The sequence below is a fragment of the Hemicordylus capensis genome, chromosome 2 (genome assembly GCF_027244095.1).
Source record: "Hemicordylus capensis ecotype Gifberg chromosome 2, rHemCap1.1.pri, whole genome shotgun sequence".
In the NCBI taxonomy this organism is placed as follows: domain Eukaryota; kingdom Metazoa; phylum Chordata; class Lepidosauria; order Squamata; family Cordylidae; genus Hemicordylus; species Hemicordylus capensis.
The window spans coordinates 412666595-412687537 of NC_069658.1; the positions used below are offsets into that span (position 1 = coordinate 412666595).

Here is a 20943-nt window from a genome sequence, read left to right on the forward strand (position 1 = left end):
ATCTCCTGTCATCATCTCTTTTACATTTCAGATTGCCTTCTTTTTCTCATTTCCTTTTGTGTTTGTCATCCTATGTGTAATACTGCTCTTATCCATCCCCTCCCTCTGAAACACTTCCACTCACTAAAACTAGGTTACTCTCCTCCTCTGATTCTTTTATTCCTGCAGTTTTCTTTTGGTAGTTTTAACAATTTCCATCTGACCTTGTGGCATGACACAAGGCTGATTGTATGCTTTTGCCCTCTTGTAATTTTCTCATGTTGGCTTTCCCATCTTCTTATTCTCTTTCATTTGAGGTTTGTGCTCTACACCTTTACTCTATCTTTGTTGCCACCAATTCTTCTTCTTTATTCTTTCTGCTCTTCAGTTGTAATTAACAACTCTTCTTTCTTCACTTCCAATTATTTGAGTAATTTTAATATTCCTATTGAACTGATCTTCCCACTGAGTTTGGTTTGACCAAAGTTTACTCTTTGGTCAAATGCAGCTATTCCTCACCCTAGTGTTCATAATCTGGATCTTGTTTTTACATATCAATTTTAGATCAACTTTCCAGCTCTCCTTTCCAGGTGACTTATTATGCTTTTGTTCAATAATATTCTGTTGAAGCTTTTAATTATTTTCTCTTGAACTTTTTTTACTCAAATCCTGGTCATTTTCACCTCCTATATGCTCCTCTCAGTCATTTGTGCTGTTATCTTCTTTTCTGCTGTCATTTATTTTTTATTTATTCATCCTGCTAATTTGCAACCTTTACTTTCTTTTTTTAAATGTTCTATTGTTATTCTATTGTTTTTCCTTCTTTGATTCATACTTCTGTTTCTTGTCCCTGAAATATTATTTCTGCTCTCTTCTTTTGCCCATTATTCCTCCTCCTCAATCCTCCAGCCTCTCAAATTTTTTTATTTCCTTATAAATTAAAAAGACATTTGAAACTCCTTCTCATTTTCTCCTTCTCTCATCTGTTCTTTTGTACCTGCATTTATCTCCTGAGGTTACTGATTTTCATCCAAACCCTGAACCAGCTTGCACGGTCCTTTTCTTCAGTTATTCTTTGTTCCTGGTTTTCATTTTCCCAATCACCTGTCTCTTTTTCCTGGTTCTTTTACCTATTGTTTTAAGCAGCTGATGGGTTTGTCTTTTCTTAACAATCCTCATTTGGTCTACAAATAGTCTAGATATTGCCCATTTTTTTCTTCTAATCTTCTTGAGCACATTGATTTATTCTAGATACCCCCTTCTGAGGGAATACTCTTTCCCCTTGCACTATCACTAAAACCACTATACCTGATTCTATGCACTCCAAAAGTAGAGTGCTGCTGCACAGGATAAGGATGCATGTTGCATTATCTGTTTTAAATGTCTTTGCCCCAGTTCTAAGCCAGAAGTTAACTTGAAATATTAGCAAACTGGACTAGGTACAGTACTATATTCCTTGCAGGGGTGCATGAGCGGGAAAGAGAGCAGGGTTTGGAGGGACAGAGAAGAAAGACAGAGAGACTCAGCCCTTCCCTTTTATAAGGGCACTATTACCTACACTTAAAAGACCAGAACTGCCACAAACATCACATACATGGTCAAAGGCATGGAAACAAGCAGTGGCACCATCAGTGTAACTTTTTCAGATTTGACATTCTGCCAACTTTCATAATTTTCTCAATCTGTCTCTTTTTTTAAATGAGCAATTATTATAATTATTACCCTTTATTACAACAGGAGCTTTGGCACAGAGGCAGTGGCTTGCCAGTGAGCTGTATGGGTAGATTAGAAACAGGACCTTCCTGACTTTGATCTCATTCTCTTTGCCACTACACTACACTACCTGTTTGCAGGCTTGGTGCAAGAGTTTGTACCTCAGTGAGATTTTCCCCCCTGAAAAAAATATTTATATGAGCTAAGTTCATTAATACAGAGTCTTACTTGCATATGGTCTCCAGCCAAGACAATTCTTGTATTTTTATTTGCTAGTGCTAGAGGCATGATAGTCTCGCACTCCATTGCCTGTGCAGCTTCATCTAACAGAATATGTGTAAAAAAACCTACAGCAGAGAAAGAGACAAAACATTAAGTGGCAAGTGATAAACATAGTGGTAATCATATCAAAACATTTAGATTCAGTTCTGTGAAACAGACTTGTGCCTAATCAACACAATGATGTATCTTGTAAGATGGCTGATTCTAGCAAGTTATTTTCAGACAATATATGCCAGAAAATAATTTATTTCTTTTGTTATCCTACCAAAGGTGAGATCAACAAAGGAAATGGAGCAAAATACTTTAGGCCACCAAGAACAATATCATGACAGAGTTTGGCTCTTGCCTTTCATTCCTGACATTTAGGGTCAGGAAGGAATGCCTTCTCAGTCTAGATTGGCTGTGGATCCTGGGACTTCTTGTGTAACATGTAGCAACACCCACCTACCTGAGCTATTTTGATTTTTTGTTTGTTTAAGTAAACTTGATCTTTGCCCATGGCCACCTTCCGGATTCTGCAGCATGCTTGAATATAATCTTGTTGAAATAAGTAACATATTAAATGTGTTGAAATATAGAAAATACGTCCTAAATGAAAAATTAACCTTGAATTCCTTTAAGTCCTAATACTATCATTTTTTACCTTTTAAAAAAAATTCAGATTGCTAGTACCTTTTTTCTTAATAATCTACAGGTGAAACTCGGAAAATTAGAATATCGTGCAAAAGTCCATTAATTTCAGTAATGCAAATTAAAAGGTGAAACTGATATATGAGACAGACGCATTACATGCAAAGCGAGATAAGTCAAGCCTTAATTTGTTATAATTGTGATGATCATGGCGTACAGCTCATGAAAACCCCAAATCCACAATCCCAGAAAATTAGAATATTACATGGAACCAAGAAGACAAGGATTGAAGAATAGAACAATATCGGACCTCTGAAAAATATACAGTGTACTGTGCTTGATTGGCCAGCAAACTTGCCTGACCTGACCCCATAGAGAATCTATGGGGCATTGCCAAGAGAAGGATGAGAGACATGAGACCAAACAATGCAGAATTGCTGAAGGCCGCTAATGAAGCATCCTGGTCTTCCATAATACCTCATCCGTGCCACAGGCTGATAGCATCCATGCCACGCCGCATTGAGGCAGTAATTGCTGCAAAAGGGGCCCAAACCAAGTACTCAATACATATGCATGCTTATACTTTTCAGAGGTCCGATATTGTTCTATTCTTCAATCCTTGTCTTCTTGGTTCCATGTAATATTCTAATTTTCTGGGATTGTGGATTTGGGGTTTTCATGGGCTGTACGCCATGATCATCACAATTATAACAAATTAAGGCTTGACTTATCTCGCTTTGCATGTAATGCGTCTGTCTCATATATCAGTTTCACCTTTTAATTTGCATTACTGAAATTAATGGACTTTTGCGCGATATTCTAATTTTCCGAGTTTCACCTGTACATTTTCACAAAGAAACAACACTTGGAACAAATAAGATAGGAAAGATTAACCTGCACATTATTTTCTACAGAGAACAGACATTTGAGAATAGTGCCTTCCCATTGTCCACAATCAGAAAGATATACAAAGATACACAAAACATTCTGATTGGATTCACTTGGGTAAGAAAAAGATTTATAAAATCCAAAAGAAAAGTACAGTAAAATATTTCCCATATACATTTCCTCACCCGGTTCAAGATCCAATTGACATAAATATTGTGAAGTATTCAGAGTAACAACTACTACTCGCTGTTTAAGGATATCTTCTTTCTGGGGCATCTGAAAGGTGGAATGTGTGCTTGAAATCAAACAGTATTGATGCACAACTGGGTGGACGGTCTTCACCCAGCGATTTCTGAAATACACCCTGAAACAGAGGAAAAAACATTACTTTGTGACAAAACACAGATGCAATGAGCTCTTAACATTTCACCTATTTCTATTATATTTGCTGTTCTATAAAGCAGGTCATGGTGGAGCACATTATGCTCATTCTCATGACTGACTGGAGGAGCATTCAGCCAGGCTGGAGGCCATCTGTGCTCCACTACGACCTGCTCGAACAGGTTGTATGTCAGCAAAAATTGAGGTAGGAGAATGGGGAAATGATCGTGTGCTAGCCACAATCTAGGTAGGATGTCAGTGGCCAACCGACATCGCTTACCCAGCATTGTACTGAGGGTGGTGGGAAAGCACATTCTGCACCCTACTCAGACTGCAGCTAGAACATGATCACTTCTTCATCCTCTTACCTCGATTTCTGCCAACACACAACCGGTTCTGGGAGCATGCACAAGGCCTAGAGCCTGCTGGATGATCAGCTTTCGGTCATGACAATGAGCCTATTCTATCATAAAATGCAGAATAGCTCTTCCCTCTTATAGTGTCTCATCACACTGTAGCTCAGTATGAGCAGTACTTCCATTTATCCAACATCTCACTATCCAGTGTTTTGGATATCCCCTCCAGCAATTAGTTTCAATAATGTTATACTTTATCCACCTTCAAAAGTAACTAGAATCAAGCTAGCAGTGGATGTGATAACTGCAACAATACATATTTATGAAATTTTAAAAAAATTACAAGCCACTTCGGAACCACATTCCATTTTATCTGTACAAGCCCACAGTGTCAAGGTCATTAGTGATAGGCAGATTTGAACTGCCAGTCTTTAGGAAACTAGGCTGGTGCTCTGTTCTCTGAGGCACTACATCTGTGTTATAAAACACAGGCCGCCTCCCCTCCCCACTGTGACTGATCAGTGGCCTTTCTTGTACCAACCTAAGCTTTCCTTTTCAGTTAGCAAACTTTGTGCAGCAAAGCACCTACTGCATCCAGCTCTCAGACTCCACTCAGCATCCCACTGGCACCAATGGAAGCTTCCTTACTGGAGTGTATAGCAGATACAAGGACAGGAGCATTTTTAGAAGAACCTTGGTGTGAAGGGAAAGAGCAGTAATCCCCACTCCCTGAGCATCATAGCCCCTTTCCTCAAACCGCTCTATTACGAATGTGGGGTGGGGACCACAAACAATAATGACTTTAGCCCTTCTCATTGGAGATACCAGGGATTGAACCTAAACCCTTCTGCATCCAAGGATATGCTCTAACAATGAGCTATGGTTCCCTGTAAAAATGTTTCTAAAGGTACACAGCTTAGGTCCAATCAGTACAGAAGAAGGCAGGCTATCTGTAGGAAAGATCAAGTTTTCCGCTGTATGAAATTATTATTTAAAAATATATATATATCATTTCTCAATTCAAAAAGAAGTTCTCAAACTAGTTTGCATAACAAGATGTATGAGAAACTGGTTTCCAAAAGAGCTCCCAATTTAAAAAGAAAAATATTTATTTAAAATATTTATACCGCCCCGCCCCTCCAGTGTACCACTGCTCGGGGCAGCTCAAAACAATAAGAGAGATACAAGATACAATAAAAGTAATAAAATTAACTAAATTAAACAAAAAAGTTGTCAGATTAAAAACCACAATCATTATTAGGTTCAAATTAAAGGTTATTTTAAAAGCTAAAAACTGATAAATATAAAAAGCTAAAGAACCTATCAGATATATAAAAAGGAGCATTAAAAAGCATTAAAAAGCCAAAAAAGGAGCATTAAAAAGCATTAAAAAGCCCCCTTAGAAAGGTGTGTTTTAAGTTTTTAAAAAACACTGAGGGAGGGAGCATGGCAAAGCTCTTCAAGGAGGGCATTCCAAAGTCAAAGGGCCACAACTGAAAAGGCCCTTCTCTAGTCCCCACCAACCGGCAGGGCCATGAGCAGGGACTGAGATGATGAGCGAAGGGTCCTGGCAGATTCATATGGGCGAATGTGGACCGACAGGTACCCTGGCCCCAAGCCATGTAGGGCTTTAAAGGTCAATACCAGCACCTTGAATCTAGCCCAGAAGCAGACCAATAGCCAATGAAGCTGATGCAGGATGGGTGTAATACTCGCGAAACAACTTTCACCCATGAGCATCCTTGCGGCAGCATTCTGAACCAGCTGAAGCTTCTGAACAGTCTTCAAGGGCAGCCCCATGTAGAGCGCACTGCAATAGTCCAATCTGGATGTCACCAACGCATGAGTGACTAAGGTCAGGTCCGACTTCTCCAAGTAGGGTTGCAGCTGGAGTACCAGCCGTAGTTGGTAAAAGGTGCTTCTGAACACCACTGCCACCTGGACCTCCAAGGACAGCGTTGGGTCCATAAGCACCCTGAAGCTGCAGACTTTGTCTCTCAGAGGGAGTGCAACCCTGTCCAAGATCACATTTACCTCATTACTCAGTTCTACCAACCCAGAGCACTTCCGTCTTATCTGGATTACGTTTCAGCTTGTTTGCCCCCATCCAGTCCAGAACAGCCTCCAAGCCCCGGTTCAGAGCATCCACTGCCTCCCTGGTGTTGGCTGACTTAAAAGATAGGTAGAGCTGGGTATCATCAGCATACTGATGGCACCACAGCCCACACCTATGGGTGACCTCTCTCAGGGGCTTCATGGAAATGTTAAACAGCATGGGGGAGAGATTGGATCCTTGTGGCACCCCATAGGCCAAAGGCCAAGGGGTGAAGCAAGCATCCCCCAGCACCACCTTCTGAGTATAACCCTCTAGGTAGGAGCGGAGCCACTGTAGAATCGTGTCCCCAAATACCAACCCAGAGAGATGTCCCAGAAGGATACCATGGTAGATGGTATCAAAAGCAGCTGAGAGGCCCAGAAGGAGCAACAGAGTCACACTTCCTCTGTCAAGTCCCAATAGCAAGCTGGTCCAATAACCCATTTTGGATGTCCTTTATTCATTCAGGGGGAAACTAATGTTGAGTTATCTTCTTTTTAGGATACCTTACTTATTTACATTATATAAAGCCATTCTGAGCCCATGGGTTACAGCAGAATACATTGCAAATTAAATAAATAAAAATAAAATAAATACTAGTTAAAGCAAAGGCAATTATTCCAATTCCTATCTTATTTCTTGATCTCCACAACCAGGCGAACAACATGTTTACTCGAAAATAGGTTCTACTGAGCTCTATAGGTCTAACTCACTATAGAATTGCAGCCTAAATATCTTGTTTTATTCTTGTTTACTTCTACTGCATTCCTTCCCAGGTTCCGGGTTACTCTCATAGATACTGCAGGTATGGGCAGACTATCAGTCATGGCCAACCTCTGCTGCATGCTGATTTGAGTAGACTGATCATACTTGGATGCATTCTCCACTCTACTTGATTGTGGCTCTCCATAGCATCCATTTTGAACCTATGCAGACTGGAAGATTATTGTTTAAACTGTCATTTTAGGGATGAGGAGGTGTGATTGAAGGCAAGAGATGAGGTCTTGAAATCTGTTAAGTTAACAGCTGCTGGCAGAGCAGATTTGGGGAGCTGTGTGATGGGAGGAAGCCAAGTTGCACAGAGTGGAGACAAGAGCCCTTCTCCAAGGGGCTATGTTTGCCTGGAGTAAGTTCCTTATCACCTTGCCCAGCCCACTCTGATCTGCCTGATCCTTTCTTTTTTAGTTGGCCTTTCACTTTCACTCCTCCTCCTCAGCTGGCTCCAGCACTCATGATTCAACCACCTCCTTTTCTAGGCATCTGTCCATGTTTCCTACTTTCTTATCCCCTCCCCCTCTCATTGACCCAGTTTCCTCCTCTCCTGCCCTGCTTTTCTTCATCATCAAAACACTCCGCCTGTTCCCTCTCTTCCTCCTTCATTTACTTCATTTTTCTTCATCTCTCCAGTCCAGTTTGCATTGCCTTTCTCCTACTATTTCCCCTGGTCTTCATTTAGTCAATCCAATCATGTTTACTTCTTCTCTCCATTAATTCCCTGACCTTCATTTTCTCATCACTTCTTGCTCTGATTCCTCCCACCACACATAAGAATAACACTGCAGGATCAGGCCCAAGGCCTATCTAATCCAGCATTCTGTTTCCCACAATGGCCCACCACTGAAGGATGCCTTCTCAATGCCTCTGAGAAGCCCACAGGCAAGAGGCGAGCACATGCCCTCTCTCCTGCTGTTGCTCCCCTGCATCTTGCCTCTGAGGCTGGAAGTGGCCTATAGCCATCAGACTCGAAGTCACCCCTACTACCTATTTCTTAGCTGGGAGCAAGAATTCTCTGTGCGTCAGGAATGTTTCTTCTATGCAACCCTATCACATGCTCCATGCAACCCACTGAATTCAACAGGGCTTACTCCATATAAATGAGCATAAGATGACAACCTTAAGGAAACGCCTTAATCTTCACCTTTTCAAATACTGCCATGGATGGGAGATTGACGAGTGAGGTGTGCTTGTTCCAGAGAGTTGACACTTAACTGAACTTCTAGTCCGCCAGCAAAGTGCCTCATTTCTAAACTGGAAAATGCTAAGAATGAACATTGTCCCATTAGCTCTGGAAGCCATTTCATTTCCCAATATACGCTGCTCATGCTCAAGGGCCATCTATTACTACTTCATGTGCCCTGGCTGAACTCCAGCATTGACTAGGTTCCATAGATCAGTCCTAGCTCAAACAAAGTCTTACAAGCAGAGCATAAAGGCAACAGTCCTCCCCTGTTTATTTTACGTAATTAATTAATTAATTTGATTAATGAGTTAATTCTTCCATTTGTACCCTGCACCACCTGGTATTCAGAGGTATTTGTGGCTCTGATCATGGAGGTTTCATTTAGCTATCATGGATAATGGCTGGTTTTATTTCAGAATATTTTTAAATGGCTGGTGCAGGTTTTATAGGTCAGGATTCTGTAGCACAAGGTAAACTTTGCAAGAGATTGGCTGTGTATAAAATAAAATAAAACTTGCAATTTGTAAGCTGAACAAAACAGGTCTGGTGTTCTAAGAAAGGCTTCTGAAATTCTATGCACACTAACTTGGACATGAGCTACATTGAAATTAGTGGGATTTATTTCTGTGAGTGTTGAGATTATCATGTTTATACTGCTACTACAAATGCAAAAGGGGAAAAAATAGCAAAAAAAAATTCACTGTAACCAAGTCTTTGTGCAGTTGTTCCAATACATTGTTAGATATTGTGTATGATTTGTTTGTTAAAGACGGAGCTAAAACCCAGCCCCATCACCATTTCACTACCCTATTTGGAAGCAGCAAAGTTAGGAAAACCATTTTGGAGATTAAGAGGAGGGCAAAAGCCAGGGAACATACCAAAGATTGTTGGGCTCCTTCTGAAAACTGCACATACTTTACCTAGAAGTCCCCTCACAGTGACACTACCATGTTGACATGGTAACAAATGGTGAGGAAAAAAGGTGAGCTGGGGGCCAGTTTAGAAGGACCTTTCATTCTCCTTTATCTCTCAAATTTTGAGCCAAAAGTTATTTTGTGAGAACTTTCAGTTTGACCCTAGCTTGTTTGTTTTTAATTGTTTTTATTTTGTTTGTTATAACTTTTTTTTGCTCTGCACGTGTCCAAGTTCTCCGTCATAACTATCCTAATCAGCTTCTATATTCCACATATATAAAATGGGTAAATGCATGGATTTAACCTATAATCTGTGGTTTGACTCACTTATAGATGGGGGGAGCAGATAATCCAAGTAAGAAATTTGCCCACTCTGACATACTAATTTCAACCTTGCTGCTTTGCCTTTAAGCTTCCCATGCCACTAGGTTAGCACAACAATCCTTGTCACTCTGCTTATAGAGAAAAGGGGCAAATTTCAACCAGGTATAACATTAGTCCAATGGCTCCTTCTCTGTTCAAAGAACCCTCGGGAGGGGAGGCTTTCTTAATCGAAAAATGGTGTGGGGGGAAATGTTTTCAACTCTTCCACTGCTACTTCCTTTTCCCATGAAACTCCCCCACCCAGCTGCTTTTACCCCAGTCAGCTTTTGGACCCATTTTTTACTTGCAAATATAGGTCTGGAACCCCAAAAAGGTAAAAACAGCTTATGGAGGGGAAGCTTCAAGGTAAACTTCAGGTAACGGGAAATGCTATGCACTTCCTTGCCCCATTCCTTCTTTGATTCAAGGCATTTGAGCTTTCTAAAAACGCCATTATTGTTGTTGTTGTTGTTGTTGTTGTCGACACAGTCAGACAGGTGTTATTGACTTGTTTGTTTTATCCAGACATCAAGTCCTTCCCAAGGACTTGGGATAGCTGAATTTTATTATCAATGTTGTTGCTGTTATTATAGATATAGTCACAGAATATAGGCTGTTCCCAGTAAAGTTGCTTTTTGTAACTGGCTGATTATTTATTATTATTATTTATTACATTTATATCCCGCTCTTCCTCCAAGGAGACCAGAGCAGTGTACTACCTACTTGTTTCTCCTCACAACAACCCTGTGAAGTAGGTTAGGCTGAGAGAGAAGTGACTGGCTCAGAGTCACCCAGCAAGTATCATGGCTGAATGGGGATGTGAACTCTGGTCTCCCCGGTCCTAGTCCAGCACTCTAGCCACTACACCACGCCGGCCATGCAACAGAGAAGGAGCTGTTAAGACACCACTGTGCTTGGTTGCAGAGTAGCAGTATTTTATTGGACCAATATCTTTTGGTAAACCCAACACAAATGTTTTAAGTCCTAGACAGCTCATTTCTTCCCTCCCAAAGGAGACCTTTGAAAAGTTCAGGCGATCACATTCTGCTTCACCGAATGAGGTTGGTGTAATACAAATCATCTCATCTACTTTGTATTCCTTGTTCAATCACAATGGTTCATTACAAGGTCTGACACTCCAAGATAGAAAGGAAAGGGACAGTCATTATGATTGGAGTCTCAGAAGATAGCGTTCTTAGATACTGTGAGAATTATATGCAAGTTCAAAAGCAAACTAAGAAAACAAATAAACTAACCGTGGCTGTCTTCCTTCCCAAGACAAAAGTGCTGATTTGTGAAAGTAAATTTTTCCCTTTTGTGTTTTGGAGGCTATTGGTTTAAGATACAAGCTTGAGGGACAGTGACAACAGAATGCCTGAAATAGAAGGCCTATTTCCACAGATATGAGCAACATACACTGAGAAAACAATCATGAGCATGGCACTTTGACTTGTCACTGCTGCATCCTTCCAATCAGCATCCTTGCCACCAATTCTGGATCAGCATGCAGCTAAATAATTCTTTTCTATGTCTGTACAGCACACACAAATCAAAAAATGTATATCACACATAGTCATGAAGATCTAGGGTAAACAAGATATTACAAGCCAAGACATCTGATCATCTCCTTCAAGAGAGCTGACACATATCAAACAAGAAAGCTGACAGAACAGAAGCTCTGAAGAATAAGATCTTATGTAAGACCATGGCTGACGTGTCTCACAGAGTAACATGGGCAGTTTTCTAAAACACATGCTCACGTTGCTGCACAAACAGGGCAGTTCTGTTACTACTTACTGTTGCACAATCGCACGTTATGACATGACATGCTTTATTCCCAATGCACACTGTGTCACAACGCAATCATACAATGTTAAGTAGCAGTGGAACAACTCTGTTGTGCAGCAATGTGGGCGGGCATGCATATCTTAATGTCTGTAGCAGTGCAGAAGGTTCAGAACCACCTGAATTATGCCGTGGGAAATGTTAACCAATGAATGATTACTCCAGACCAGTAACAATCCTACATAAGATGACAAATTACTATTCCAGAGCAATTACTCATTTAAAAATAAAGACAATACTACAAATAGGTCAGCAGAACAACCCACGATTAAAACGACTAGAGACAGCTGACAGAAACAATGTAATGTATGCAGATAATTTAACCTTTATCCTTTGCTGGAAAGAAAACCTTCACTGAAGAAATTAACACCATGTCTATACTACATTTTTTTTAGGTGAAGTCCTTTCTACAAATATAGAAAGGACTTAAAGAAATAGTAACATTAAAAGGTAAAGCAAATCTTATGAATAGATTATCAGTTATTTTCCTCATACGGAAACTATTCAAGCAGTAGCAGCTACTGACCATAAGTAATGATGAGTAATGAATTGTTAAAAACAACAAAAACCACCAAATGATGGATTTTTGGTAAAGGCTAAAAGCCATTTCACATATTACAAATTAAGAGCATACACAGTGAATACATATGGAGTGTACTGGAACAATTATTTATCTATTATTTATTAACCATTTCTTATATACCGCCTCCTCCAAAGACTCTAGGCAGTGAACAATAACAATATTTTTTAAAAAAAATCAAAGGGCAAAAGCCTGGTGGAAAAGGTAGGTCTTGAGAAGGGCCTTGAAAGCCACTAAGGAGGGGACTACACAAATCCGGGGGGAGGGGGGATGTTATGGCCCAGACCACTCATATTGGACCAGAACTCATAGCCCAGCGGGCCAGGCTGAGGCCTGTGTGTCTTTGCCAGCAATTCCATTGAGAGATTCCCTGTTGCAAAGAATCACTGAACTCCTTGCAACAGGAGTTCAATGGAGTGAAATGATTAACTCCTAGGAGACAAGCTGGAAGCTAATCCTTTACTTCCTCTGATAGAATGCTTACCATGTTGATGTCAGCTATATTGTTTCGCCTTAGTCAAATGCATTGATTAACAAGCCTCAAACATGTACCCTTTTGCTGTTACTTTGAACAATCTTTTTTATAATTACACACTAGGTAGAAGTACACAAGAAGTAATTTAACTGCTCTCTAACACATATATATCTTAGTTTCTTCCTTCTTAAACAACCCCTTTTGACTTTTTTAACACTCTATGGAGCAAGAGGCACTAGGAGCCTGCCTCAGGCAAAGACAGACAAGAAATGCAGATGTTTGGAGAAGAAACAGAGGAACAAATTGCTTCCTGACAGGGGCGTAACTATTACAAATTGCCCTATTACAAATTTGTAACTATTACAAATTGCCCTATTACAAATTGCTCTATTACAGGGGCGTAATAGGGCAAGGGGAGACAGTTGTCTGGGGGCCCAATGCCTTCGGGGCCCCCCAGAGGCAAGTCACATGACTGATTCCCCCAGCTGCGCACCCACCCGGGCTTCCTTCAGTTGTATTCATCCTCCGAAATTAATGTGAGTGTTAAGGCCTGGAGCTACCAGAACAGCATGTCTTTTTCTAGTAACGTTAAATGACTTGCATCATCCACAATTTACAAAACCTTAAAAAAAAAATTTAGGGCAATGTTCTATTGTGGCACATAGGTTGTGTGTGTGTGTGTGTGTGTGTGTGTATATACACACACACACTTTACTATGCTTTTTGTTGCCACTATTCAGCCTCATTTAAGATTTCTTTATTTCATGAGCTGAGCTTCAGTGAGTGGGGGCATTTTAAAATCTAGTCTCTGGGCCTACTCCAGCCTTGCTACGCCCCTGCTTCCTGACAACAAAAAGACAGTATGCAGAGGATGCCGCTTTGAACTGAAGTCTAACAAAGAAACAGTTTTGTCATGAGCGGGAAGTTTTATGATAAGAGTGACTGACACTTTTGAGATCCATGACTGAAACTGCTATCTTGAAAGAACTCCTAGTGCAGACCTATATGATCTAGCTGCTATAAAAAAGGGTCTCTGGACCTTGGCAAATCAGCAAGCTTTGCCTAACCAGCAGATCTTTGCTTAAGAGCAATCACCAGAGTTAGCTGCTCAAGCCGCGGGGCTAAAGCAGAAATTGGGCATGGACAAGGGACTGTCTATGACTTCTGCTGCGTAGTGAAAGGTCAAGACTACCCAGTCATGATGCTCTCTCTCTCTCTGTGTGCCTTACTCTGAGTATCTACCACCAGTTCGCTTGACTGCTTGAAGCCTGCATCGTTCCCAAGCCAAGCAAGGAACAAGTCCTTTGAAACCTTCTCCATGACTGGTGAGATGCCTATTCAACAGCTCAGCCTGCTCCCTCCCCCCCTCCTCCCTACTAATCACTGCCATCCCCTTTCCTAAGCCCTCCCTTCTTTCTTCTCTCTCTGTTTCTCTCTAAAATGTTTTTATTAGGATTTGCTAGACAGCTGTAATTACTGACTGCGCATGCATGCCAACACATTGGATAGCCAGACACATTGCATTTCTACACTTTGAATCGGAAACATGTTTAATTTGGATGATCTGTTTGAATTTTATCTTGATGAGCAACTTTATATAATAAAGCTCATTGAACTTTCTGAGTGTGTCTTCCTCTGTCTGTTTGTGTGCCCAGCTCCTACATGGTCACCATCTCCAAGAACCAATTCAGTGTATGAATGATGTGACTTTGCCTCTTTCCCTCTGGGCATATACAGAGTGCAAAACCAGGTGTAGCTCACAACAGGGACTGAACTAATCTGGGGAAAGATCTGAAGTACGGTAGGTGTATGCGTATATGCTGGTGCTAAGAACCAGCACAGAAATTGCAGCTCTTATGTGTGCATGCAGTGGAATGTAGGAAGATAGATGCATCAAACTTGACTGTGTGCATTTGTAATCTGTAATGTGCAAAGCAGCCAAATGTTATTGCTTTTTTAATAGCAGTGGGCACTAGGCCTTCAAGTATGTATGAATGATTCCCAGTGTCAGTGAACAAAAAACCTCCCAACAGGCTTTCAGAAGCTGTACAACACAACACTGTATCTCATGGGCCATAATCAAATATTCCTCTAATGAAATTACATGCCATTCCTATTAGCACAATAGTGATTTGACTGCCTCCTGCTTTAACATTGTTCAGAGATTAGACTGTTAATGATTTTTATCAATTGGGTAAAACTGCATTTGTGAACTCAGAAATCTGCATCAATAATTTTCTGTCATCCTTATCCACAAGTTACAAATAAAACAGAACACCCTGGGTTTTTTCATTTAGCTTCCTGTTTTAAATACAGTAATGACTATTTTCTTTTTCCTTGTCAGAATGCAAGTTTGGGGTTTTATGGTGTAGATTCCACAGAAAATATTAAATCATAAAATAATTTTAATTCAGTTTCAATCCACCAGTACCATCCCCCAATCCACTAGTATGAGACTTTTGGGGTGTGTGTGTGAAATTCAGCTATGTTTGTATTATGATGAAGCAAACTTATTTCACTTCAATGAGACAACAACGATCTCACCGTTGGTTAAATACTGTATATTTGGTGTATATTTTGGAGACCTAGCATAGATATATTCTGGAGATGTCATATAGCTCTGTCGCAACTAATTCTCACATAAGAGTTCTCATCGTCATGATGCATTTCATAGTTCTTTCAAAAGCCTCTGTCCGAGAAAGTTTTCATGTTAAGCAACGAACAATCAAAGAAGCCAATCCACAGCTGTAATTCTTTTAAGTAAAAATCCTTTTAAAGAGATCTCCCCACACCAAAAACCCCCTCTCATTAAAGTGAGAAATCCACTGTCCTTGGATTCCCATTTGTCACTGGTCACTGACAACTTTACCCCTGTAGCCACCATGTCTCTTAATCAGCCTCCCTAGCACTATCCCTCTCTGCAGACCACACATACAGCCCTTTCTTACAATCAGAGAGAAAGGGCTTGAGGATGTTCAGGGAGGAAGGCTTGAAAAGCTTACCTCCCCACAGACTATTGTTGCTCTTAGTCTGAGTGAGGAACTCATGCACTCAAACAGGCAGCTGCCTCCTCTGGCAGTGCGGAGGGTCGGGGGCCGGGACACATTGTCTGGCGCTAGGAAATCCCATGATAAACCGTGCGAGTGCACTGTGCATTGGGGCTATCTCCCTGGCAACAGGAGGGAGCCCCACAATCTCTCAGCCCCAGCTGCAAGCAGCCCGTGCTGGCAGATGATTGGAAAAAATGGGATAAAGGAGCACTTGCTCCCTTAAACCTGTTCAAGAGGCTAGCCTCTTTGGCGGGTTTGTCACTGAAGCACTGCCAAGATCAGGTGTGATCCCAGGGATTCTTACGATCAGCCAAGACCAGGCTTAGCCTGGTTTTGGCTGATCATAAGAACAGCCTCAGTCTCTCCTCACCCAAAATGCTATGAGTTTTCCCCCTCTCTGATCAGCCCCCTTTTGCTTCCGTTCCCTGTGTACTCTGCCATTTTCCTCAAGTCTCATTCTGGTCCTACTCTCTGCCTTCAAGTTCCTTTTTATTAGTCCTTTGCCTATTTTGTACCTTTCCTTTGCCTCCTTGTCTCTGGGTCCCCTTGCCAGTTTCCCCCATCCTAGGACTTTTCCTCATTTCTTATGTTCCCATATAAGGATTTAATCCCAGCTATGCCGAGTTTTCTTTCCCTCATAGAAAGTAGTCTTCAAACATTTCTGTGCAAACTTCCTGGTTTCCTGGGCAACATTCTGAGCAATCACACCAGCTCAGGTGATCAGTGTTAAGGCTTCACCAATGCAATGCAATATGGATTAAAAGTTTAATACAGGTGGCCCTTGTTGTCCATGGTCCCGGCACCTGTGGATTGGCATATCCATGGTTGGGCATGTACACCCAGCCTTGTTATCCATTGATCTAAAAATGTTTAAATTTGCCTATCTGCAGTTCCTCATTTCCAGCCACCATTTTGCTGCAAGGAGCCATTTTGTGACTCTTTCTTTACAAAAAAATTCCCCATGATTTTTCACAGAAAATCAGCAGAATTGGAGGTTGGGGGGGGGGCAATTATTGGACAGCTAGAGAGCATGATACATTACTAATTTCTGCCTTTTTTTGATCTCCAGGAACCTAACCCAATTCCCATTCACTTAATGTTTCGTTATCCACAGTTGTAGGTGAGAACTGAGAGCCACCTGTAGTTTTTTAATGAGGGTTTTTTTAAAATTCACAGGAGAACCACTTGAGGGGAAAGTATTGAAGGCCAAATTATATAAATGAATGTTAAGCCATGCTCCAAATATCCTGCACTCAATTCAAGGTTAAATATTTACCCTTCAAATTATTTCTAGACAATAAATATTACCCTTTTTAACAACAACCACCACCACCATCGTTTACAATCATGTAAACCCATCAGCTTACATGGCCCAGGCCTAAGCGTGCCACAAGCAGAAGACATATCAACATTTTTATTTTATTTTTTGCTTTATACAAAATCAGACCATTGGTCCATCTAATCCAGTACTCTCTACACTGAATGGTAGCATCTTTCTGGGTTCTCAGGTGGAGGTCTTTCCAGCTCTGTAACCTGAGATTCTTTTCAATTGGAGATGACAAGGATTGAAACTGTCACCCTGTGCATTTAAGCATGTGCTCTACTACTGAGCTTACAGTTCTTCCCAGAGAATATGAACTGTACGTATCAAATAGGTCCAAATGACTCAGAATCAAGCCAAATCCTACAGAGAAAAACGACATCCCCAAGGGTAACCAATGCAACTTTGTGAAAAACTCCTTCTCGACCCTAAATATGCTGAATATCAACAAAAACCCTGTTTGCCAAGTCTTCAAGGATGAACTCCATGCATTCCAACATCCTGTCAACATCCAGACTAACTCTGCACCAATGCACTAGGGTTTTCTGTCACATGGGAAGGCATATGTTTCAGCAATTCCTCCCTCCCTCTTCTGCTGCCTGTGCCTCATAAAAATATGTCCCTAAAGGTTGGAGGACTCTCAGGCACATAGTTTTGGAAGGCACGTGCAGCTGCAGAAGGAAGGTGGGATTGCCAAATCAAAGTGGAGGGGGATGCTCACACATCAGAAACCCCTGATACAACAATGCAGAGTTAGTCTGGATGTTGGCCCCTGTCTCCAAGACTCTTGTACATTTACGGTTCATTCAGAAACAGAACAGAGTGCCCTCCCCAAAAAAGAAATGTCTGGGTTTGAATTACTTCCCATCTATTGTAAACACAATCAGACGGTCTTGAGATAATCTACTGCTATATTTCAGGGGCGGAGCTGTAATTGTGTACATGGGTTCCAAGAAACCATGTGCAGCTGCTTCCAGAGCCACTGCCAGTCCTTTCAGGGGCCACTGCATTCACCTCTAGGGGCACCCAGCAGCGCCCCCTCCCCCACATGGCACCCATTCTCTTCCGCTGCAATCACATGAGAGCCCGGGATAGGCTGCCCTGCCCTTGCTGCTCAGATGGCCACCATGCTGGGTGGCAAGAGCAGGGCACTCCTCCAAGCTGCTTCATCAGGGAGGCCACCACCGCAGGAGAGAAGGAGTGCCATGCAGAGGAAGGGGTGTCACTGGGAGCCCACCGCAATGAGCACAGGACCCCTTCTTTCTTGCCATGTGTGTTGGTGGCAGTAGTTCCTCTGACAAAGCAACCCCAGGGTCGCTCAGTATGGCAGCCAGCTGAGTGGCGGGGGTAGAGAGCAGCCTACTCCGGGCTCCTTCAACAGGGAGACTGCCGCTGCTGCTGAGGAGAGCTGGTCTTATAGAGCAAGATGGACCTATGGTCTGACTCAGTATATGGCAGCTTCCTATGTTCCTATGACCATGCACAGAGGGAGCTGCAGCAGAGGATGCCAGCAGCGGGGGGCAGGGGGCAGCCCGAACATGGGCTGCCTATGCCCTCCCTATGCCACTATTATATATCCAAGGATGTATGACAATTTGGCAAAGGTTACTTTAGGTGAGAGCCTTCCTTCTGGGCATGGACTGGACTTGTGCCTCATGAGGCACCTGCGAGCTCTATTTTCCTGTGGAGTTATGGAGAAAAGTAGGAATTCTGATTTCAAGGTAGTCTCTAAGCAAGTCTGGGAAACAAATTGGTAGGAGGCTAGGGCTGTTCGTAAAGTAGCAGCCTCAGTTACACAGCACTAGAGCAGTGTTGCTACTTCTGATAAGAGTTTGTTGTATTTTAAATATAAAATATTTGCTTACAGAGACGACACTCCTTTCATGACCGACTACTGCCTTGACTTCATGACAGTGGCATCCAGTGGCAATCAATTTTTAACAATAGCATCTGCAGCTAAATAAATTATCTGCTCAAGCTAAATTCATGTCTTTATTACTAAACAATTTTTGCACACTCGAGGCACAAATAAAAGCATTTATGTACTCTTCTATTTACACAAATTTTCCTTCTCTTATTTTGCTAATTCTACCAGTACCTATGAAAAGTTCATTTAAATACATAAACAGCTTGATACTGAATTAATTTTGCATGATTCTCCAAATATGCAGCTTCTTTGGCAATCATTGACCCCAAATGGACAAGTGTTACTTTGATTTAATTTACACCCTATTTCCCAAAGTTAAAGCAATATCTGGCTTTCTTTTGACCAAAAAGAAAAAAGCAGCTTTTAGAGGACCATATCAAAATTTGTTCAGCTAGAAAAGCACATACATCCACATAAGAAACGCTTAAAAAAGGATGTCTTTGTCTTTAATGCATGAAATAAACTCACATTGACATTGTTCCACTTTGCATTTTAGTCTACATTGTGCAAAAGCTCTGTTTTAAAACACCAATAAGCCTGAAAATATTGAAGTTTTTCAATACTATTTGAAACAGACACCTTTTCTTAAGATACTGTATAGATACATAGTAAGCCTTAAAAAAATACCTGAGAGGTCTTGCCTGGGGATTGCCTGCTTCTACATATGGATGTAAATAATCCTTTATGTAGAGATCAGCAGCACTATTAGAATGGGTGCAAATGAGAATCCTGCTGGAATAAATGGTGCAAATAAAAAGCAATGAAGAAACAGAAAATCATTCAAAGCAGTAAAAGTACAAAAAAAGAGATAGTGGCCATCTTTCCCACACATTTCTTTCAATGAAATTAGTCTGCAAATTTATGGTTCAATGGTGCATCTAGCTAATTTCTGTGGGAAGATTTAAACTTTCAAACACAACTTTTAAACATCATTTTACACTTAATTGGATGCACTTTAAAAATAAATATAGCCATTATAATTCTATACAATGCACAGCTTTCTAAATATAACACAATGCATTTGTTCCACATGTTTCCAATTTCAGTTAATTCTTCTAAACGGAGACTACACCTTTAGACTGTCAAATTTCCCTTGAATATCTATACAAAACAATGATGGATGGGCTTTTTAAGCTGGATGGAAATTCTGCACTGCTAACTTCCACTTAAGTAAACAATGGCATTTGCCTATATCCATATATCATCCAATCTCACCTAGTATCGTGCTGTTGGAGTATGTGCTTGACTGCCTGAGCCAAAGTGAAGGTTTTGCCTGTCCCATAGGGACCGATGATAAGAACAGGAGGCAATTGTATTGAGAGTGGAGTTGTGATAGCCAGGACAGCCTCTTTCTGCTTTGCATTGAGCCTAGGATCCAACTGCTCATCCCACTGTCTGTATAATTAAAAAAGCAGGACATTTCTCAATGCCAAAATGCACTTAAAATTAAATGACTTTATAATCATCGAAAGACAAGTCTGAAACAAAAACATTGTATTGTTACTACAATCTCTACCAATATTCAGGATAAACAACAATAAAGATAAATAAATACTGTTTCACATATATCAGTTATACTGGCTGGCAATAAACCTCCATTTACACAGAAATTAGGTGGGTTTTTAAAATCTCTGTTTGTCCATCACATTAATAATCACTACAATTTAAAAGATATGCTTTTAAGAACTATTTGTCATTAATTCATCAGTACAATACTTGGGCTTTTCCCACCAACTCTATTTATCACATTTTGAATAAATTTAAAATATAAGATATTAATTTCTCCCTGATGAACTAAAGTCCAAACTGGGTTTTAAAAAAGACCTGCATCTGAGACTTAAACTTTGTTACTGTATGTTTGTTAAAGGAATAAGCATAGGAACATAGGAAGCTGCCTTATACTGAATCAGACCATTGGTCCATCTAAGCTCAGTATTGTCTACACAGACTGGCAGCAGCTTCTCCAAGGTTGCAGGCAGGAGTCTCTCTCAGCCCTATCTTGGAGATGCCAGGAAGTGAACTTGGAACCTTCTGCGTGCAAGCATTCAGATGCTCTTCCTAGAGGGGCCCCATCCCCCAAAGGGAATATCACATGTAGTCTCCCATTCAAATGCAAACCAGGGAAGACTCTGCTTAGCAAAAGGGACAAGTCTTGCTTGCCACTGCAAGACCCGTTCTCCTCAG

The 20943-nt window shown here is 41.1% G+C and overlaps 1 protein-coding gene across 5 annotated transcripts in view; it reads right to left on the bottom strand.

Annotated features, from left to right (window-relative positions):
* The window catches only part of HELZ (helicase with zinc finger), a 236890-nt gene that overhangs the window by 100652 nt on the left and 115295 nt on the right, over positions 1-20943 (bottom strand). For 4 of the 5 annotated variants that reach the window (XM_053295358.1, XM_053295360.1, XM_053295359.1 and 1 more), the window contains exons 14-17: positions 19975-20154; positions 19387-19491; positions 3678-3856; positions 1921-2039 (exon numbers count right to left, since the gene is read on the bottom strand). In XM_053295358.1, coding sequence (XP_053151333.1) covers positions 1921-2039; positions 3678-3856; positions 19387-19491; positions 19975-20154 — 583 coding nt within the window. The remainder of the gene's footprint in view (positions 1-1920; positions 2040-3677; positions 3857-19386; positions 19492-19974; positions 20155-20943) is intronic. The other variant, XM_053295362.1, reaches the window with a different exon arrangement.